The sequence below is a fragment of the Erinaceus europaeus genome, chromosome 9 (genome assembly GCF_950295315.1).
Source record: "Erinaceus europaeus chromosome 9, mEriEur2.1, whole genome shotgun sequence".
Classification (NCBI taxonomy): Eukaryota; Metazoa; Chordata; class Mammalia; order Eulipotyphla; family Erinaceidae; genus Erinaceus; species Erinaceus europaeus.
This window is the reverse complement of record NC_080170.1, coordinates 72,932,218-72,955,802: the sequence shown is the minus strand read 5'-3', so window position 1 is coordinate 72,955,802 and position 23,585 is coordinate 72,932,218. Positions and strand designations below refer to the sequence as shown.

Below are 23,585 nucleotides of genomic sequence, written 5' to 3'. Positions count from 1 at the left end.
TAACCCAGTGGCATGTCAAGAGTCCCCTCTACATCATTATTGATGCTCTGCTTAGGATACTCTCTACTTTAGACATGGAGGGTTGTATCTGTCTTACTACCAGGTCCCTGGTATCATTAGTCTCCAGCTTCTCAGGGGTGTTCCCAGGTCTAGCAGCTCCTCCTTTTATTTTCCAGGTAAGTATCTCAGGATATTGATTTTCATGGTTGGACTGAAAGTCCATTGGTTCAAATCACATTCTCACTTCTGGTACCAGGTGTCCTTGGACTGTCTTTGTTAGTGGTCCTATCAGAGAAGCAGTCATATAATGAGACATGACAGCTGTTCACCCCAAGACTAGAGGGGCAGGAGTGGCTGAGTCTCCATACTGGAGTTCTCAGGATAGTCAGCACCAAGGGCAGAGGCAGGAGGCAAGAAACAACCAGAAAGAACTTTTGGATGGGATGGAGAGAAACATTCAACCACAAGTATTGTCACTTATAGAGCCTTTCTTCAACTTGTGTCAATGTCTGCAGGATGGTGCCATATCCAGGTCACAAGCAGGCAGGTTGTGCCTGAGGTCTTGAGTTCAATCCTAACCATGACACGTACCAAAGTCATACTTTTTCCCCTTTCTCCTCTCCTCTCCTCTCCTCTCCTCTCCTCTCCTCTCCTCTCCTCTCCTCTCCTCTCCTCTCCTCTCCTCTCCTCTCCTCTCATCTCCTCCTCTCCTCTCCTCTCCCTTCCCCTTCCCTCCTTTCCTCTCCTCTCCCCTCCCCTCTTCTCTCTCTCTCTCTCTCTCTCTCTCTCTCTCATCAATAAACAAGTCTTTGAAAATAAAATAAAGCAACCCAAGATGTGGCACAGTGGATAAAGCATTGAACTCTGAAGCATGAGGTCCTGAGTTCAGTTGTTGGCATCACATGTGCTCTGCTTCTCTCTTTTCTCTCTTTCTCTCTCTTGTCAATAAATAAATCTTTTTGAAAAGATAGTTTGGGGCTGGGGAAATAGCTCAGCCTGTTGGAGTATGCCTGAGGCTCCAGAGGTCCCAGTTTCAAACCCTGGTACTACCAAAACCAGAGATTAGCAGTTATCTAGTTCTCATTTGTCACCTCTCTCTCTCTCTCTCTCTCTCTCTCTCTCTCCTTCTTCCTTTCATTCTCTCATAATAAACAAATCCTTTTAAAATATAAATAATTTCAAGCAAACAGACTAGCCCACATGAACAAGCCAAGAGGAACTCTTGGTGGAAAACACTAGAACCAAAGTCTCATTCCCTTTGACAAGTTCCACTTGGTGGGGCTGTGCTGGTGTCTTCTGTCCTTCCTCCAAAAGCCCCAATTCCCTGTCATCACACTCCAGCTGCTGGAACAGGTGGTGCCAGCTGTGGCCATCCTCTTACTGTTATGCTGTCTTGCGCTAAGTCCCAGCCAGATGAGGAGGACATGGCACTGAGACAGGAAGATGTCCTTGAAGGGATGCTTCCCTGGGCTTCCTGTAGCTCACACTCACAACTATAGAGAGGCCCATCTCTATTGCGGTGCTTCCTCCTTGTCAGGCACCACAACATGTACCCTCCACTTATCCTCCTAAATAAGCCAAGTCTCTTCTAGCTCAGCTGGCAGTGAAGAGAGGGGAGATCAGAGCTGGTTCTGACTTCAGCCCCTAGGTGGGAAGTCCAGGTACCCGTGACCCCTAAGCCCTTCCTGCTGCTCCTTCTCCGTATCCTCCTCCTTCCTTCCCTCTCTACTTCTCATTATCTACCTCCTTCTTCCTCTTCCTGTTCTTCTTCCTCCTTCTCTATATCTTCTTTCTCTTCTTCCTTCACTTCCTCTACTTCTCATTCTCCTCCTTCTTCCTCCTGTTCCTCTTTTTCTTCCTCCACCTTCTCTCTCTTCCTCCTCCTCCTCCTTTTTTCCTCCTCTACTTCTCCTCATTCTTCTTTCTCTTCCTTCTGTTTCTCTTCCTGTATCCTTATTCTCTTTGTCTTTTTTATTCTTATTCCTCTTCCTTTTCCTTCTTAGTTGACCACTGTTAGGGTCCGGTTTATGGTGGTACTAGGGCTTGAACCTGGGACCTGGAGCCTCAGTCATGAAATAACCTTTGCTTCAAAACAATGTATGCAATTGGCTTGCCAAACTTTTCTGCATTTTCTCTCATCCTGAAATCCTTTTGGCACCCCGAACACAAACTGTTGACAGCTAATCTGCATATTGGAGTGTGTGACCTGCCCATGGGCTCAGAGTGCCTAGTCCATCTGAATAGTGGAGGAGGTGTCCTTTATAATCATATTTCCTGGATGATCTGATTTAGAGAGGCTAGTCACTAAAGAGGGTCAACAGTGAATAGAGGACATTGGAGGTAACAGTAGTAAAAAGGTTTATGTAGGGTGCATATGAGTCTGTGAACAGACATTTAGATCACAGGGTGGGTGTGGAAAGGGGTTTTGGACTTGATGTGATGCCTTGAGTGAGCACCTGGATTCAAGCCCTAATTATCACATGGTAATGCCTGCCCAGGGGAAAGATTCACAAGAAATGAAATGGTGCTGGAGGGATGGGGAGATAGAACAGTGCTTATGCAAAGAGATTTTCATGCCTGAGGCTCTGAGGTCCTAGGTTCAATCCCTGGCACCACCATAAGCCAGAGCTGAGCAGGAGTCTGGTTTAAAATCAATACAGAAAAAGAAAGATTAAAAACCAAAAATAAAAGGTGCTGCAGTGCCTCCCTCTATCTCTCTGTAGTGCCACTGGAGACAACTAACCCCAGACCACCCCTGTGGAATCACATCCAGCAGCCATGTTTGCTCCATACCAACTTCTGAAGGTGGCCAGTAATATATCATCAGAAGGAGTCCAGGTGAAACAGACTTCCTCCTCCCACTCCCCTGCACCAGGATCTCCACCTCTCCCTGCAGACACCCACCTGCCACCTCTCCTCCACCCCACCCATCCCACTTCTGTACCTCTGTGTCTGCAAAAGCTGTTCAGCTTGCTCTAAAGACTCGAATGCACTTGTCATCACCTGCAAATGACCTCCTCCATCAAGACAGGCTTCAATGTTACCTCTATTGTGAGGTTTTTTTCCTGATTGCTGGGAACTATTTCCACTTGCCAAATCCCCTGGCCTCAGTGTGTGTGTGTGTGTGTGTGTGTGTGTGTGTGTGTGTGTGTGTGTGTGTATCCTAAAGGTATTATTGCATGCTTTCTGTAGCTCCCCTGTACCATGTATACACATCCTATTTGGCTATGATTCTTTTGTTCCCTCCACCGAGTACTCAGGCTACTGGCACCTCAGAGCTGAGATCCTTGGGTTCAGCCAGCCTCTGACAAATACACCCTCAAAAGAAAAATGTTTGCCCAACAGGCCTCAGTTTAATTTAACTGGCATCAGCCAGAAAGAATAGAGAGTAAACAGACAGCCCTGGAATGAGAGAGAGAGAGAGAGAGAGAGAGAGAGAGAGAGAGAGAGAAATTCTCAGTAGCCTTCTTCACCAAGGCCAAAGTAAAAACCTAAGTAATTACTCCAGCAGTCCATTTGCATTTGAATGAGCTCAGGGGCTTTGCCTATGGAACTTGCTGGAATTTTCCCAGATAATAATAGCCATTATTTGATTCTTTCAAGAGAGCTGGAGAGATGGCCAGAAAGTTCCATCTCACTTTCCTCAAAAACCAGACAACTGTACCCCAGTGCTGTGATTGGAGGGTGGGGGGAGTGAAAAGGGAGTGCTCAAGGGAGCCCAGGCTCTTAGGAGTCTGTGGTGGTACAAGGGGGAGTCAGGGAGGAGCATGGAGAACTGCCTCAGGTGTCCAGCTGCTGTCCTGCCAGGGCCCATATCTGGCTGCTATTTCTAGAGTCTACTGCTTACTCTCAAGGTTAGGGCATGGAGAAAGAGCTAAGTTGGTCCTTCATTTTTAATATTTTTATTTATCTATTTACTTGGATAGAGACAGAGAGAAATTGAGAACAGAAAGGAAGATAAAAAGGGAGAGAGACAACTGCAGCCCTGCTTCAGCACTCATGAAGCTTCTCCCCTGTAGATAGGGACCAGGTCTTGAACGTGGGTTTTTGTGTATGGTAAAATGTGCACTCCACTGGGTGCACCATCACTTGATCTCCAGCTGGGCCTTCTTTTCAAGACTGGGGAGATATGTGGGGAGATATGGTGTACCTGCATGCCTGAAAGCAGAAGAAAAGCCAAGGAAGGCAAAGTGCTGGTGGAATGTCTGTCTTTTTTCTCTGTCTAAGCACTGGGATGCAGGCCTGCTGCCTGCAATAAACAGGCAGCACAACCCTCTTTGAAAACACATACACACACACACAACACACACACACACACACACACACACACACACATTCAAATCCCCAGCACCTGCTGTGGTGATTCCCCGCTACCCCCCTCCCCATTACCCAACAGGCTGGGCTCCCCTAGAAGAGGCTGGCTTTATCATGCCTTACTTTTAATTAACTCTGGGGTGCGGGGGCATAGGGGTGCCCTAATCCTGGGGAGCTCAATCCCCATGGGGAGGCCTGGTGGCTGGGGGAGGGGGAGGGGGTGACCTCCTGGCGACCCTCAGGATAAATTAAGGGGAGGGGGGCAGGGACACTCTTAATTGGAAACCAGGCGGCACTTTCAGTGGCTGTTTACCCAGGACATGCATGAGGGCTCCGGGGAGCCTCTAATTGAAGGGCTGGCTTTGGAGATTACTGGAGACATATGGTCCCACGCTAGCCTCTATCTGCTGCTTCTCATCAAGCTGCCCTTACCAGGGCTGCTGGGCTGGGATAGCATGAGGGTTGCTCCTGGGGGCATGTGGCTCCTCCCTACACTGCCCCACAGCCTGGGTGGCAGCAGGTGTCCTGTGGGCTTGGGCTGAGTGCTGAGGTGTAGTTAGGGCAAGGATGTTGCTCTAACTGTCTTGAACCCAAGCAAGAGGTAGTAGCCAAGGTGACACAGAGCCCCCCTGCTACAGGTCACTAAAGGCATTAGAGAAGAAACTTAGTCTAGCTTTCAAGAGACAGAGGGAGTCTTGTTCTCATCCATGGCTGTTTCATTCTCTATTTACCTACCCACCTACCTACCTACACACACACACACTCACTCACTCACTCACTCACTCACTCACTCACTCACTCACTCACTCATCTATCTCTCCATCCATTCACCCACCATACCTATCCACCGACCCATTCATACATCTGGCCATCCATCCATCCACCCAATCATCCACCCTTCCACTTATCCACCACCCACTGCACCTCTGTCCATCTACCTATCTATCTATCTATCTATCTATCTATCTATCTATCTATCTACCTATATATCCAACTATCTATCTCTAATCAATCATCTATCCATTTACCCTTGCAGGCTCTAGCACCAATCTCTAATCTGTGGGTTCTTCCATCTCATCACCACAGATTCTAACTATATGTAGAGCTGTTATACAAAATTCAAGGAGCACAATTAAATGTAAATTTCCAAGGAACAATATTTTTGTATTTCATGGGACATAGTTATTTAGATTATTGGAAATTCATATTTAGCTGGTTGTTTATTCACTAAATCTTGAAACTCTGTACACTCTAAGGATAAAACTGCTTTTTGTTTAACTTCAGATTCTCCAAAAGCTCTCAAATTAGGGAAAAACAACTTATAGGAGGGCCTCACTTCTGCACTCACTTGCTCTCTCTCAATCCCCCCTACACACACACACGTATAGCTTCAGGGATTGAACCTCAAACCTCAAGTGTGCAAATCTGATGTACTAGTAGTGGAGCTCTTTCCTGCCACCATAGGTTAATAATGCTGTGAGTTGAGCAGGGGAGATAGCATAACATTTGTGATAAATTCATTCATGCCTGAGGCTCTGAGGTCACAGGTTCAGTCCCCAGCACCATCAGAAGTCAGAGCTGAGGAGGAGACTTCCGGAGTAGGGGCTATGGAGCAGCAGTAGCTGTGTTTCTCTCCTCTCCTCTCCCAGGTCAACTAAGAGTACCAAAGGACACCACCTGGGATAGGACAAGACAGGACTAGAATGACTTCAGGAACCCACCGAATCACCGTGTATACAGCAATTTAATTTGGGGTTAGCATATTGTCTCCCTAGCAAAGGGGGATCATGGTGGCAAGAATTTTGTCTTCTGTGACTGTGCTCTAATACCTAGAAAAGTATCTGGCACATTCACAGTGGTTGCTCAGTAAGTATTTACTAAATGAGTAGACCTGTGAGCGAAATGCCAACAAAATCTATGCTGTCAGTCCCAGAATTACACCTGCTTTAGAGTCTCACTTCAGGACTGACGAGGACATAGTTATGCAGGTGAACTTTTCTGGGATGAAAAAAAAAGTCAGAGCTGAGCAGTGCTTTGGTTAAGAGACAAGGGTAGAAAGGGAAAACACAAAGTCAAAGTTGTACTCTGGGGAAGGAAGTGGATGGAAGAGTGCTGTGGAGGGCACTTTGGGTTCCTGTTAGTAGAAATAAACCTACGCTGGGGGTGAGAGTGTTTTGCAAATACCTATCATGGGGACATGAGAAATTGTACTCATATGTCAACAAGTGAACTGTAAACTATCAACCAACCAGTAAAATGATAAAAGGGGAAATATATAATAAATAAATAAATAGTGTTTTAGAAAGATTCTTTGGAGCAATAACACTATTTTTATTATTTTAATAGATGCAAAGAGGTAGGTAGAAGCAGAGAGAGAGAAGCCTCAGCACCAAAGCTTCCTCCAATGTGGTGGGAATCAGGCCTGAACCTGGGTCATGCACATGGGAACACAATGAACTATCCAGATGAATTATCTTACCAGCCCAATCACACTCATTTTAGGTGGTGGCTTCCAGTCTTCTTTCTGATCAAAACTGCCTCAAGTCAGCCCGAATCCCAACATGAATGACAGTAGGATCTGCCCCTCTGCCTGCCAAAAGCATCCAAGCACCAAAGAGAAACTCTACCCACACAACTCACAGCGAATGCAAATACCAAGTATCAAGTAACACAGCTGGATAATTGGAAGAATTAAGTGCTTATTCCAGCTTATCTCTGGCTGGAGGATCCCATATCCTCCTCAGAGCTCCAGCAACAACATGAAGACAAAACAAATAACACAGAAAAGCCAGGGAGCAGAGCAGAGCAGCGCCTGGATTCTGAGACCAAGGGCAACAGACAGACAACCAGAACAACACACACTGCTCCTCTTCAGTGTAGAACTAGATGCTGACAAGAGACAGGAGCCAATCTAGAAAATGACCTGAAAGTCTCCAGCAATTACCATGCATGGCCTTTTGGTCACCACCCAGCTGGTCCCAGGCTCATAAATCAGGCAATGCTCAGGGCCACCTTTGCATAGATTTTGATGTGTGCATGTGTTGCTTTGCTCCTGCTGCCATACAACCAAACACAGTTACTGTGTTAACTCTGGCAGGGGGGTGGGATGGACACTGCATCTAGTCTTGGGGGCCAGGCAATGCGCTTCTGAGTCTCAGCACCTGGAACTTGGGGGCAAAAGATGAACCCATGCTAATTGGCTCAAAATTCAAGAAATATAGATACCAATTCCTTTTTGTTTTTAATAGAGTCTGAAAATGCAGAGAGAATGGAAGAGGCCACAGTCCAAAGTGACCTCCAATGCAATGGAGTTTGGGTTAAAACCAGGGTTGTTCACATAGTAAAGCAATGCATTATTCAGGTGAGACATTTCACCAGCCCAAATTTATACCAATTATAAAACCAAGGGCCAGGTCTGGTCTGGAAATAGTTCATTGCCCTGTGAACCTTTTCAAGCAGAATTGCTTAGGCAGTAACACATCAGTGAGTTCTGAAAGTAACAGAGTGGGCTAAAACCAGAATTAAAAATTAAAAGTTGGGATGAAAGGTAACTCACCAGTATAGTACATATATTCCCATGCTCAGGGACTTGGATTCTAGCCCCCAACCATCACATTCATCTGTAGGGGGAAAGTTTCATGAATTTGTGGAGCAGTGCTATGATGTCTCTCCTCTCCTTCACTCAATCTCTAACTAGAGGAAAGTAATAAATGGCTGGGAAGAATGGCAGAGCTGTTGTGCAGGCAATAAGCTCAAGCAGTAAGCCTATTAAAAATTAGAGGGTTCACAATGTGCACACAGTTGAGTACATATATTACCACTTACACTGACCCAGGTTCAAGCCCCCAGTCCCTACCTGTAAGGGATAAGCTTCATAAATGGTGGAGGAGTGCTTCAGGTATCTCTTTTTCTCTCCTTTATCTCCACCTTCTTTCTCAGTTTTTCTCTGTCTCTATCCAATAAATAAATAAATAATTTTTAAAGAGGGGTTATATCAGTAGTGCACCAGACTTATATGCATGAGGTCCCACATTCAATCTCTGATACCACCAATAGCCATAACTAAACAGTACTCAGGTCAAAAACAAAATAAGGGCCAGGTGGTGCACCTGATTGAGTACACATGTTACCATATACAAGGACCCAGGTTCAAGCCCCCTGTCCCCACTTGCAAGGGGAAAGCTTCATGGGTAGTAGAACAGTACAGCAGGGGACTTCCTGTCTCTCTCCCTCTCTATATACCCCATCCCTAATAATTTCTTTCTGCTTGTCAAGTAAAAGAAAGAAAAGGGGAAAATGGCCACTGGGAGCAGTGAATTAGTCATGCAATAACCAAGTCCCAGCAATAACCCTAGTGGCAAAAACTCATCAATGGTCCTGGGGGTCCTTGGGACAGTGGTAAGTGTTGAAACTTTTATTACACACACACACACACACACACACACACACACACACACATACAAACACACACACACACACAAACTCACACGTAAATATGTATGCCAGGTCATGATAAAAGATATATTAATTGAGCTGCAGTTAGAATCTTGGGGACAGGACTGGGGAGAGAGTATAATTTTCATTCCAGCATTTCAAAGACCCCAGATTCCATCCCAGCACCATGATAAGCCAGAGATGAGCAGTGTTCTAGTTTAAAAAAAAAAAAGGAAAGGAAAACAACAACAGCAACAAAATAAACAAATAGCAACAAGGCTTTAAAAAGACAATGAGCGATTTAAATATACCTCTTACCATTGGCAATGTTTGCAGGGTATCATAATACCTCTTCAAGAAGTTTCAGTTTATTTTGTTTTGAAAACAACATGCCCTTTTGTCTTCTCAAGGAAAGGCTGACCAGGCTGACCTCTGGGGTCTGCCCCTCTCCCCTCATCTCTGTCACAAATGTGACCCCAATATTTCTCTGACAAAGGAGGCTGGTGTTGGGCATGTGTATTTCAATGTCCACCCCCACCCCAGCTCAGCATCCTTTGACCTCTCTGCCCTGCTCTCCCAAAACCAAAGCACAGCATGTATCACAGAATCCAAAGCTGGTGGTGGTGATGGAGGTCGGGGGTTGGAGGGACTGAAGTGAATTTTGGCTGTAAGAGGACAATGCACTAGCAGGAGAGAAAACAGTGGTTCTGCAACAGACTTTCCTAACTATGGCTGTGAAGTCCCAGGTTCAATCCCCAGCACCACCAAAGAGCTGAGCAGGTCACTGGTTGGGGCTGGGGGGAAGAGGGCAATGCTCTCTAGACATTTGTCAGCAGGCTAACTACCATTCTTGAACTTTGGGACTGAAAGCAAAGTCCACCCCCCCCAAAAAAAAAAAAAAAAGAAAACCCTGCTCATTGGAAGACAAGAGACACAGCCCTCAGGCCAAGAGGCCCAGAGAAAGTCCATCCTAGGAGAACATTCCAGAAAACATCCCATGGGGCACAAAGAAGAACACTAAAACATCTTCAATAACTCCAAGCCAAATGTTGCTAAATTTAGGTCTTCTGGGTAGTTGTGATAGGAAACCAGGTTTAATACCACCTATCCATCCAGGTATAAAATCTCCTACTATCTCCTCCTAGAGACAGTAAGACTGGTCACCTCCATACCTTCTACCCCACTCTGCAGGTGCCCAGAGATGGGATGGGGGGTACAGGCACCTCAGGATGTGGGGACTCCCATGTGAATATATCCCTCCCTAGGCCATTGCACCCTAAGTGCCTATGATTCTTGATTCTATGCCTACTGTCTCTTCTGATCCCCCACTTGATGTGTGAGCTGCTCCCAGACGCCTTCACTCTGCTGGTCTTCAAAACCTTTAAACTCTAAGTACCCAATGAAATTCACTAAACCAGCTCTCTGTTTCCTTTATTTTAATGGGAAAGAGAGATCTATAAAGAAAGAGACACATGGGGAGATCAGCGCCCTGCTTCTGGTGGTGCTGGGACTGAACCTGTGACCTCAGAGCCTCAGGCAGTAAAGTCTGTTGCAGAAAGACTATGCTGTCTTCCTAGTCTACCAGCTCTCCTCTTTCTTTGCTTTCAGAGCTAACTACCAAACTCACCAGAGCATTTAGTACAGAGGGGCATGAATTTAGGGATCAGGAGTGACCCAGAAGCAGCTTAGTTCTCCATGCTAGGAGATTTGGAGACCCCTGTAACATGCTGGACAGCCACCAAGCTTCAGGCCCTTGAGGTCACAGAGAATAGCAGAGGGGCCACTTGGATTGGGAGAAGAAACTAGTGACTTGAGGAAGCCACTTTCTCAGCCCCAGAGGCAAGAATCAGGGTACATTTGTCCTACTCCACATCACATCCCAAGGGCTTGGTGCCACCACTAGGAGTCAGTGTTTCTGAGATCCTTCCTCTTCACTCTCTTCTGACTATTTAAATGCAAGTCTAGGAGCTGACAAGATAATACCATAAACCAGTCCCAGACATTTTCTAGAACTCTCTACCCTAATTTATGGGAGAGCAAGAAAGGGTGAATCTGAAAGAGATTTAAACAAAATGTAGTTCCAAGGTTTCAGAGAGTCTTCCCCCCTTCCTTTCTCCCCATTTCTTTATGTAACTCTTCCTTCCTTCCTTCCTTCCTTCCTTCCTTCCTTCCTTCCTTCCTTCCTTCCTTCCTGCTTTCATTCCTTCCTTACTTCTTCTTTTTCCTTCCTCCTTTTATCTTCCTTCTGATTATTTCTTCTCTTTTTCTCCCCTTTCTGCTTATCTTTCCTCACTCTTTCCTTCTTTCTTCCCTTTATTTATATATAGAGGGAAGGAGGAGGTAGACAGGAGAGACACTTTCAGCACTGCTCCACCACTTGTGAAGCTTCTCTCCTGCAGGTGGGAACCTGGGACTTGAATATGGATTCTTGGACATGAAAACTTATGTGCTCTAGCAGGTATACTACTGCCTTGCCCTCCCCCCCTTCTTTTTTAACACAATAGTGAAAGCCTTGTTTCCTGGAAGCAGACACTCTCTCACTGGTGAGACAGGTCTGAGTGTGCAAAATATTTCATGCCACGCACCAGACAGAACTTGTGAACAAACAAATATCATACACATAATATTGATGTATTATGGTAACAGACTGAAGACAGTAAATTCAACTCTGGGTCAGACTTTCACTTCATTTCATCTGGAGCTGATGAATTTTATTTAGAAAAGGAACAGTGGAACTCTTCTAGAAGCATCTTTCCCTCCCATCTCACTAATATCAGTTTTAATCTACGGGGCTCTCATTCATTTGTTCTTCTTTGATAATACAGGTGGAATAACATCATAACACCCTCTTTGCTGACCAAAGATTGTTTTCCTTTATCTTTCTGTCTTATTTTGCCAACACTGGGGCTTGATGCCTGCACAATTCTACCTCTCTCAGTGGCCATTTTTTTCTTCTCTCAATAATGGGAGAGACAGGAAGAGATAAACAGAGGGGGGAGAAGATATACCATAGCCTAGGGTGGCCCGGGTTCAAACCCAGGTCCTTGTGTACAATAATATGTGTGCTCTACAAGGTGAGCCAACACCTGGTCCCTCTCTCTACCACACTGATTGAAATTTTCAAATAAGAGAGAGAGAGAGAGAGAGAGAGAGAGAGAGAGAGAGACCACAGCACCATAGCTTTCTCCAATACATTGGGGGTTAGACTCAAACCCAGTTCACACACATGGCCAAGCAGGACACTATCTGGATGAGCTATCTCTCCAGCCTAATCCCAAAGATCCTTAAAAGCACCCAGCTCCAGCAGCTCAGCCCAGAAACTCCAGCTGCAGGTCCCATGGACAAAGCAACACACTTCCAAATTGATACCACTGGTTCAGAGTGCTGGAACCCCTGGTCAATGCCTATGGCTATTTCTCAAATTCTTGTTCACCCAGTTATGTCCAATGCATCTTCTCTGTGTGAACATGTAGCATTAGGATGTTGGGAAAATGGCCCCACATTTGGCAAGGTGTGGAGTCCAGCTGTGCTCTTTGGCAGGGGTTAATTCTAGTTCCTTTTGCAGAGTGGATGGGGAGCAACCAGCCACCACCCCCAGCACCCCAGAACCCTCAGCACTCACCGGAATCAGAGGCAGCTGGGCTAACCAGGCTGAGCAGCTCACGCTCCTTCTCATAGTCTCCCTTGCACAGCAGCTGGCCCTCCTTCAGCACAAACTCATCCCCCTTCTGCAGCTGACGCTCACACACGCAACAGCAGAAGCAGCCCAGGTGGTACACGCTCTTCTGTGCCCTCATGACAAACTCACTGGGTGCGATGGCCTCCAGACAGCCCCCACACTTCACCGCGAAAAGCCTGCAGCCAGAAAGAGCCAGGGATATGAGACCCACCCTTGAACTTGGTGCCACACAGTCTGGGGGTGCTGGGAGGATCTATTTACCCAGATTCTTCTCTCTCCACAATGCCCTATGTGAGACATTCTCCACACTGCCAGGAACCCCAGTGATGCTGGGAGTGACCTACATGGCAGCAGCACTAAAGGTGCTCAATGGATGGTGGAGCAATGCTGTGGGGTTCTCTCCTATATCAGCACTATGGACAGCACCTAGGGGGTCCCCATGAATGGTGGGGCAAGGTTGTGGTATCTCTCCTCTCTCAGCACCATGCATAGCATCTAGGGAGTTTTATGGATGGTGGAGCAGTGCTGTGGGGTTCTCTCCTATCTCAGCACTATAGACAGCACCCGGGGATCCCCATGGATGGGGAAAAAGGCTGTGGTGTTACTTCTTTCTAAGCACCATGGACAGCACCCAGCAGCTCAGTGCATGATGGGACAGAGTTGTGGGGTTCTCCTCTCTCAGCACCATGGACAGCACCCAGGGAGATCTATGGATGATGGGGCAGGGCTGTGGAGGGGTTTCTCCTCTCTCAGAACGACCATTGATAGCACTAAAAAAAGGTCCATGGATGGTAGAGCAGGACAGCATATCTCTCCTCTTTCTGCATCTGTCTCTCCCTCACAAATAATGAATGAAAAACTGGACTGTAATGGCTTCTTGGTAGTATCATGAATGCTTGAAACCCTGGGTTCATTCCTGGAGTTGTGAAAGAAAGAGAGAAAGAATGAAAGGAAGAAAGGAAGGAAGGAAGGAAGGAAGGAAGGAAGGAAGGAAGGAAGGGAGAAGAAGGAAGAAAGTAAGGAAGGGGAAAAAAGAGAGAGGGGGAGGAAGGAAGGAAGGAAAGAAGGAAGAAGGAAAAGAAAGGAAAAGAAAAGAGAGAAAGATAGAAAGGAAGGAAGGATGGAAGGAAAGAAGGAAGGAAGGAAGGAAGGAAGGAAGGAAGGAAGGATAAAAGAGAACCAGAACACCTGGTTGATGTGGGGGCCACCTCAAAACTTACAAAAACAAGTTCCGGAATATCTGGTTGAATCTAATCATGTAAGACCTAAAATGTACTCAATGTACTATATTTTTTCTTTATTTACTAGAGAAAGAGATAAATTTAGAAGGAACTGGGGGATTATGAAGGAGAGAGAAAGATATTACAGCACTGCTTCACCGCTTGTGAAGCTTCCTCTATGCATGTGAGGACTGGGGGCTTAAAACTAGGTCTTGAGGCTGGGTGGTGGCACACCTGGTTGAGCAGCATGTCACAATGCAAAAGGACCTGGGTTCAAGCCCCTGGCCCCCACCTGCAGGGGGAAAGCTTTGCAAGTGGTGAAGCAGGGCTGCAGGTGTCTATCTTTCTCCTCCTTCCCTCTCGATTTCTGGCTGTTCCTATCTAACAAATAAAGATAATAAAATTTTTTTTAAAAAACCTAGGTCTTTGTGCATAGTAGTGTTTGCACTCTATAGCATGTACCACTGTTTACTCCACACAGAGACACACAATACACTGTAATATACCAAGTGCCTATGGTTTAGGGAGTATTTTCAGAGAGTGAGGTCTTGATGCTATTGATAGCTTGAAGATGATGACAGCTCTGGGGGGTCTGACTGATAACTAGATTGTATATGTAGGATGCTGCACCCTTGAATCCCACCACACTCAAAGGTCAATGTTTGAATGCAGATCACGAATTCCCTCCGCATATTCCACTTGGTTTTAGTTTTACTTTACGATTTTATTTATTTATTTATATTTATTTAATTATTTATTCATGAAGAAGATAGGAGGAGAGAAAGAGAAAGAACAAGATGTCACTCTGGCACATGTGCTGCCAGGGACTGAACTCAGGACCTCATGCTTGAGAGTCCAGTGTGTTATCCACTGTGCACCTCCCAGACTACTTTACTTTACTTTACTTTACTTTATTTTACTTTACTTTACTTTTTACATTATTTGACTAGAACATTGCTCATTCATAGCTTCTAGTAGAGCTGGAGATTGAAACTGGGACCTAGGACCCTTGAGCATGAGAGTCTTTTACATAATCACTATGCTATCTCCCTGGCCTATTCCATTCACTCTTGAGAGTCACCCAAAGGCTTGAGAAAGAAATGGGGTGGGGGAGAAACTGGCAAAAAGTGGGAGTGAGAGCTGATGGTCTAGCTGCATTTGGGATGGACCAAGTTTCCCCCACAATGCTACCAGGTAGGCTGACACACCTATGGGAGCAAAGACTTATGATGTTAATAAAATCAGCAAAGAAAGTGGCCTGTCCACTCCTAGTAGTGTGTGATGGGGTATTCCCACAAATTGAAGATTTTTAATAGCAAGGCCCCACGCTGTCAGTTAGAACCTCTCAGTATTTTTTTAGAGAGAAGCTACTTCCAGACCTTTGGTGGTGGGGGTGGTGAACAAATAAATAATGGCTTAATAAATTGTAATTATTATTGTAAAATAATTGTAACACTTGGAGAGAGGGGGGGGAGGAAGAGGGAGAGAGGCTATTTTCCATCTTCCCAGCCTGATACTGGATAGACTTATTCCAGTTCCATTCCATTTCCCTTCTAGAAACGAAAGGACTTAAAAAATCACTTTATTGTTACCGAGCTCTGACTTATGATGGTTCTAGGGATTGAACATGGACCTCAGAGCCTCAGGCAGGAAGAACTTGTCTATAACCATTATGTTATCTGCCATGCCTAAAGCAAAAACTTTTACCCCCATGAATTACTTCTGTCTATTTACTTAATTTATTGTTGAGAGAGGAGGAAGAGAAAGAGAGAGATAGGGAGAGGTGGAGTATAGAAGAGAGAGAGAGAGAAGACTGTCACCCTGGTGCATGCAGTGCTGGGGACTGAATTCAGGACCTCATGCTCAAGAGTCCAATGTTTTACTCTCTGTGCCATCCTTTCTCTGCACACCCATATTTTGATTGCAGGGATATAGCATCACACCATGAAAATTTCAGATGTGTGTGTGTGTGTGTGTGTGTGTGTGTGTGTGTGTGTGTGTGTGTGTGTGACACTTGTGTGGTTATCGCCCATATCTATCTGTACTCCATGAAGCCTAGTTTTCTCCTGTCTATACCACTTTCTTTGCAACTAGCTACAGGGAGGGAAACCACGAGTGTCAAGACCAAGTAGTAGGTCTGACTACTGTGGAGGTAGACAGAGGCAAACTTCTTCCAGAACTGAGGTCAGGCTGTCCTCACTCCAGTGAGACATTAGAGCCCAGTTAGAGCAGAGGTCTTTGGAACCTGCAGGTGCAGCCATCTGGGAAGTAGAGGAGGGAGCAGGTGCAAGAGTTCCTGGCAGGTGGAACAGCCTTTGCAGAGACCTGAGGTCCTGAAGGCAAAAAGGCTCTTTGGACCAAATGGTAGTGAGAGGGAGGGAGGCAGAAGTGATCAACTAGGGTGGTACTAGACTCTCTTGGTGTAGGGAGAGTCATCCAGGGGTGGTGGAACAATGTCCCAGGTGCTAGGCCCTGTTTGGGAGGAGAAGCTACAGGAAAGTGAAGGGGAAGTGGAGCTGGAAGAAGAGGGAGGAAATGGATAGGAAGGATGGGGATGGGACAGCTGATGGGGTGGCAAGCTTCAACACAGAGACAGGGCAGCCAGGGGAGATGGGGAAGTCTCCTGGGATCCTAGCAGATGAGGTGAATAAAAGTATATAGAGATAATATCTGCTGTCGCTCCCATGTGTCCATACGTCAGTCTTCTGTTGCCAATGTCAGTTATGTACCCCAGCCAGAACAATAGTGTCTGCTGTAGTTCCCATGTACTCACAGGTCAAAGGCTGCTGTTGCCAGTGCCAGACCAAACACCCCAGACAGCTGCAGGTGTTATGTCCCATGTACATGCTTCCCCCAGCTTCCTAAGGACATAGCCTCCTTGCCTGAGGCATCCTGTCCTCTATTGCCTCTGCTTAGCTTGGCAACAATTTGCCCTTCAAAGACAAGGCTTGCAGAATGCTCACATAACCATGCATCACTTCAAGTGAAGAGCATGTTCTGAGGAGTGTCACCCTGGGTAGCTCTGCAGTCACACACATGTGGAGTCAGCCACATACCCTTGATGGGACAGCCTGGGCATGCCTGGCCAAGCTACACAGCCTCTGAGGTCCCTGTAGTCCCCCCCAGTCCCTGGATTGAGCCCAGGTCCTCATGCATAGTAACGTACACTCTACTAGGTCAGGAACCTCCAGAGTGGTCTGGCATCAAAAGCACAGCTTTCAATTTCTTGTCCCCTCTTGGAAAAACTTGCTCCGTAAACATATAATTGTCCCTGTCAAAGCCTTTGGCATCAAAACAGAGATGCTGGATCCTAAAAATAGCTCTGGGACTCATTCACTGTGGCATTTTTATTACTTCCAAAACAGAGAGTAATTTTATTTTAAGTCCAGTACAATTTCAGGGAGGGGAAAAATGGATTTCTCTGTAATACTCTGTATTCATATAGGAAGTGTTAATGAGGAGGGAAGGCCTGGGATGTGGGGACAGGGCAAGTGGGATGAGAGAGCTGTTAAAATGCTGTCCCTCCTCCAACCTTCATAAAGACAGACCAGACTGACTCAGAGGCTATTCTGGGGGTGTATGTCACCCCACTCTGCAAAGGAACCCCCCTTGAAGGGACTTAGCTAATCTGAGCCACTGAGATCCACAATGGCTCCTAATTAGCACAAGCATGGCCAGGCCTGTCTGTAAGCTCCTCATGGCTTCTTGCCCTCATGACTTTTTCTCATCCCTACTTGTCTGAACTAGGAATAGGAACTCAACCCTGGGCTGCTCCACACACTCTGGGGTGATTGGGGAATAAGGAAAGAGAGCCCAGATTGGGGCATTGTGTACAAACATCCATAGATGTCCATGGGTGATTGGTGTGTCCCAGGCACTTGTGAAAAATGAGGTCTTGTGTTTAAGCCCCAGAACCAAAGGGTAACACTATGGACACTTCTGGGCAAAGGGAGCTCCACAGATGGAGCTGGGCTGTGGTGTCTCTCCCCTCTCTTAGCACCATGGACAGCATCCAGGGAGCTCCATGGTTGGAGGAGCAGTCCAATGGTGCCTCTCTTTTATGCATCTCTCTCTCATTCACACACACACACACACACACACACACACACACACACACACAAATAAAGAAAAAGTGGAGTGGGATGTCTGTTCAGCAGTATCATGAGTGTTTGAGACCCTAGGTTCATTCCCTGGAACTGTATAAAAAAGAGGAAAAGAAAAGAAAAAAGAAACCCCAAGAACTTAAAGGGAATGGCTTTAGCCACGGTGTGTCTGTAATCCTGAGTCCATCCTGCCTGTGAGACTGGTCTGCTCCTGGTGCAGGAGCTGTGAATGTGCAATGTGTTCATTCTAGAAGCTTCCTGGGAGCAGGTTGAGTCCTGAGACAGGTGAAGGAGCAATTAAACCAGCCTGCCATACAGCATAGGAAGAAACTTTTCAGAAGTCATAAAAACTTTCTGGGCCCAGGGAGACCAGGCTTGGAGGATGGGGTGCCTATCTACCTACCTCCAATGAATCCACAGGGGGAAGCCTTCCAGTAATGGGGGGCAGCCTGTAGTTGGCCCAGTATAACTGGGTATCAGTACATGGGGCTACTTTCAGCCCAGATCCCTGACAATATTCCATTCTCCTTGGCTTTGGAAAAGGTATGTTGTATGAGTATGACTGTGTCCATTCCAGGGCCCCATGGGGATCTCCTCACTGACAAGGCAGTTCCTGAACCCTGACTTCAACTACAAGCAACCAGGCCCCTCTTCCCCAGTAACTCTCACCCCCAACCATGTCTCAGCTTCAAGGCACCCATTTATTGGAATCCCTCCCTTCCTTCCCTCCTTTCAAAGCCCCAAGAGTACCTTTCCCAGAAAGTGCCCCCTGTGCATGATAGTGGGGCCTCTTTCTGGATCCTGAGCCCTTACCAGCAGGCTGGCCATGCTCAAGAAAGCCAGGCACCATTTCCAGAAGGTTTCAGCTTTTCCAGGCTGTCCTGCCCCCTGGAATCTTATATAAAGATTGTTTTCTCTTTAATTTCTGAATGTAGTGGGTATCCTGACAGCCCTGAGACTATAGACTACCATGAGAAGGGTGTCTGGGACAGATGGGAGGGAAAGAGCTAGAAGGATTCACTGATTTCTTGGTTCCTCTCTCCTTCCTCTTTCTTCCTCTCCCTGCCTACTTCACTCTTCTCAGATAGGGGAGGTGGATTAGTGGTAGAGCACAGATTTTGCATGCCTAAGACTCCAGGTCTTTTTATTTGATATTCTATTTTTTATTTTATTTTATTGTATAGATAAAGATAGAAATTGAGAGGGAAAGCAGAGATAGAGAGGTAAAGAGAAAGAGATAACTGTTACACTACTTCACCTCTCCTGAAAATTTCCCCTTGCAAGTAGGGACTGGGGATGTGAACCTAGGTCCGTGCACATGGTGATATGTGAGCTCAGCCAGGTGAATCACCACCCAACTCCTCCCAGGTTCGAACCACAGTACTGTGTGTTCTAGAACTCAACAGTTCTCATCTCTTTCCCCGTATCCTCCCTCCCCCTCCCTCTCCTCCTCCTCCTCCTCCTTCTTCTTCTCTCTTTCCTTCTCTCTCTCTCTCTCTCTCTCTCTCTCTCTCTCTCTCATAAGTAAATCTTGGGGGAGGAAGGAAAGAAAGGGACAGGAAATGGTTCATTCACTAGAGCACACATATTACCATGCTTGAGGATTGGGGTTCGAGCCCCCAGCTACCTTGTGTGTGCACCTGCAGAGAGGAAGTTTCACCACTAGTGGAGTAGTGCTGCAGGTGTCTCTTCCAATCTCTCTCTCTCTTTCTCTCTCTCTGTCTCTCTTTCTCTCTCTCTCACCCTCTATCTAAAAAGAAAAATGGCTGCTGGGAGCAGTGGAGCTGTATAAGCAATGAGCCCCAGTGATAACCTTAGTGGCAAGAAGAAAGAGAGGGAGAGAGAGAGAGAGAGAGAGAGAGAGAGAGAGAGAGAGAGAAGAAGAAGAAGAAGGAGGAGGAGGAGGAGGAGGAGGAGGAGGAGGAGGAGGAGAAGAAGAAGAAGAAAGGTGATATTTGCACAGGTAGTGGTGTACTGCACAAAAGCAAACGATTCTGGTGAAGGAGAGGAGAGGAGGTTTTGGAGAAGGCTTTAGAGTCCTGGTGCATGATGGTGAGAAAGGGCCTAAGTTGAGGGTGAGAGTGTTTTGCAGACACTTATCATGGGGAGATGAGAGATTATGTCCATGTGTCACCAACTCTACTATAAACCATTAATCCTCCCCAAATAAAGTGGAAAAAATACCTGTATTCCCAAACAATGAAAGGGATGCATTAAAAATCGCTTAACCCAGTGCTTGGCCACACATGGAAAATTCTCAGGAAAATAAAGCACTGTTTCAGATTTGAGATTTAAAAGAAAAAAAATGGACTGGTGTTGGTGTACTGCACCAATGTAAAAGACTCTGGGGTGAGGGTGGGTGTTCAGGTCCTGGAACATGATGGCAGAGGATGACCTAGTGGGGGTTATATTATTATGTGGGAAAACTGGGAAATGTTATGCATGTATAAACTACTGTATTTACTGTTGAGTGTAAAAAATAATCCCCCAATAAAGATTAAAAAAAAACAGCAATGTAAATGAGAAATCAGCAAAATGTGATGATGGACCATCACTTCTGACCTGGAAAAATAAGAGCTCCAGGAAGACATTTGGAGAGAGGCGGGTGACAAACAAGTGTGGGGGGGGGGGGCTGGGTTGAGGCTGGCCATCTGCAGGGAGGTGTCTTGGAGGTACCTTCTATGGTTGGGAACCATGGGACCTACCCAAATGTCACAAGCTGAATACCTACTTCCTCTCTGCCACAAAGGAAAATCCAAAAGCATAAACTGAGGCCCTGTAGGGGCCCCAATCTCTCCCATACATGGCTCACCCCATGATCACCCCAGCCAACCCCCCAAGTTACTGGCAGGACAACCCCTGTGTGGCATGAGAATGCCCTATAAAGGCAGGGCAGCTCCCCAGAATCAGGGTGGTGAGTGTCTGCTGGGCATCCAGGTATACCTGGCAGGACAAGGCCCTTCCTTAACCTTGACTCACAGCCTTTCTGGAAGCTTCCATGACAGACACAGACTGATGAGCAGGGGGATGGAACGAGAGAAACCCACAGAGCTATTGCCCCACATCAGAGCCATGCTGAGTCTTGGACAATGACTCTGTCTTTCTGTCTGTCTCCCCACAGGCAGAGATCAAATCAATTGGGGTGGGGCTTACCCAGTTCTGTCTCCATCTGCCACCAGGGGGCAGCACCATAGCGCCTGCCCAGGTCCTGGTTGACTGGGTAACGGGCTCTAGGGTGTGGGGAAAGATGCTGGACCCTGGCCAACACCGTCTGCTGGGGACTCCAGGCGCCTGGGAGACTCCGATGCTTAAAGGAGAGCCGGAGAGAGAGGAGCACACGGCTTGCGAACTGACACACTGTGACGGTGACACGCGCAACCTTGTCAGGCAGGCTCTGGGTCTCGGGGCCCTTGAGGCTGAGCCAACAGCCTTGTGCCCCCGAGCCTGGGGTGGTGGGAAAGTACAGGGGGACAATAGGAACCACAGGGTCTTCTTCTCGGGACACAAGAGACCCCATGGTGGGAGACAGTGAAGACAGTGCACACTGAGCGGAGCAAATTGGAGAGATATAGGGGCTTCTGGTGGTAGTGGGGGGCACAGAGGGACAGAGGGCACTGCAGTGTCTGCCCACCTCCAGGCCCTGCCTTCTAATGAGTGTGAATGAGGTTGCACAGGAAGCTCTCTACCTGGAAGAAGGCTTTCCCATCTTCCCAGCACAGTGGCTTGCTCCAGACCCAGCAGGGGACAGCCCAAAACCAGGGTGTGCCAGAGTTGTCTCTGCTCCTCTGAGAGCAAGTGGGAGATCCTTTCAGCACCTCTGCTTCTGCATGGAACCAGAGAGCAATTGTCCTCCTAGCTGTCAGGATAAGGGAATAGGACGGTGGATCCAATATTTCACATACTAGCCACATGCCACAAGGTGGCTGGGTGGCTATCCTTGCCTTCTTGGGCTGGTAAGTGGCACATATTACTCTAAAGAACCTGGTTCAAGCCCCTGGTCCCCACCTATAAGGAGGAAGCTTCATAATGAGTAAAGCAGTGCTGCAAGTGTCTCATCTCTCTCTCTCTCTCTCTCTCTCTCTTTCTCCACCTCTAGCTCTGTCTCTCAACTTCTATCAAAAATAAACAAATAGGAAAAAAATCATTGCTGGAAGTGGTATGGTTATGTCGTGTAGGCATTGAGTTCCAGCAATAACCCTGGTGGCAAATAAAATATAATAAGAAGTGGGCTGGGAAAATAGCCCACTTAGATAGCAAGTAAGTGAGATGAGTGTGACTCAGGTTCAAGTCCAGTCCCCACCACATTGAAGGAAGCTTCAGTGCTGTGATCTCTTTCACTTTTTATTTGTTCTCTTTCCCTTGCACACACTTTCTCTCTCTTCTTCTTGATACAAGAAAAAATAATAAATAAATAAGTAAAGTAAGAAGGAGCAGAAATTGCATTTGGTGGATATAAATATGTCTCAGGCATGAGAGAAGCTCCAGTCATCTGGGTAAGGGCCATTCTGTGCAGGCATCTCTCCTCTTCTGAGCCTGGAAGGCTGCCCCCCCTGTCAGCTTAGAGCAGCAGACGACAGGGCCAGCCATCCTCATACTCCAGGCCTAGGTGCCAAGGACTGAATCACAGGCTTTGCACACTGTCACACAGATGAGCAAAAATGGCCAGTGATATGAAACAGACACTAGGGGGGAGGGGGGGGACACACACTTCCTTTTTCGGGAGTTGAAAGTTTGGCTTCCTTTGAAAAATGTCAGTTCTCCATACCCTTCACCCCCCTCACCCAAGAACCTCCTAGGAGGCTCTTGAACACACCCAGAGGACAGAGCAGGGAAGGAGGTATTTTTAGTGGATGTTCTGGGCACTGGTTCCTATTGTTCCTCAAGTTTTTGGCTTGGCTGTGTGGCATGGGGCCAATACAATGTATCCTGACAGAAAAAAATGTGCATTTCCTGTGCTCTGCTAGAGTGTGTGAGTGTGAGTGTGAGTGTGTGTGTGTGTGTGTGTTTCTGTATGAATGGCTGTGTGTGATTATATACATATGTGTGTGTGGTTGTCAGTGTGTATATGTCTTTGAGTGAGTGTGTGTATGTGTATGTATATCTGTCTGTGTACATTATGTGTCTGCATGGACATGTGAATACATGAGAGGTATGTGTATGTGCTTATGTCTCTGCGTGAGATAGAAGGGAAGAGCATTATTGCTGCTTCACCCTCTGGTTCTGAGATCCCAGCAGGAGACACCATTGAGCTTCCAGTGAATGCTGTTTGGTCTCATTCCCTTAGTTTTCAGTATTGTGGATCTGCTGTAGGTCCAAAGAAATAGACATCTACCCCATTTTCAGAACTTCTCAGAGAAACCACCAAAATCACCAGCATTTTAGCCAGCTCTTCTCAAGACTGCTCCTACAGGAACAGCAGTCATACAGGGCCCCTCCAAAAGCAGACAATTCTTAGCACTCTTCTTCCCACCTATGACACTGACTCTCAATGGTCACCCCAGCTTCTAAGGGAGACAAGAAAAAGATAATACTGATACCTCCCAGTGGGGCATGAGAGCTGCAGGGAGGTGGCATGTGGGACTCTCCCCCTTCTTCAGGGAGGTGGGAAATGCCTCTGCAGAATCTTAGTTTCCAAAGCCAGTTAGCTCCAAGATCACAAAGCATGTGATTTGTTGTGTAACTTCTTAGAGGGGAAGTCAGAGGGCTTCCATTATCCTCACAATACCCAGGGTACAGAGCTGGCATCACAGTGGGTGACAGACCCTATGCACACTTGCCAAATCCAGCAGTGGTGGGGTCTGTGTGAAAAGGCTGGGCATTCTGAAACCTAAGGCA

The 23,585-nt window shown here is 46.8% G+C and overlaps 1 protein-coding gene across 1 annotated transcript in view; it reads right to left on the bottom strand.

Moving 5' to 3' along the window:
- LMX1A (LIM homeobox transcription factor 1 alpha) overlaps nt 1-23,585 on the bottom strand; it is a 115,630-nt gene that overhangs the window by 19,371 nt on the left and 72,674 nt on the right. Inside the window, exon 4 of the mRNA XM_007535276.2 lies at nt 12,371-12,603. Coding sequence (XP_007535338.1) covers nt 12,371-12,603 — 233 coding nt within the window. The remainder of the gene's footprint in view (nt 1-12,370; nt 12,604-23,585) is intronic.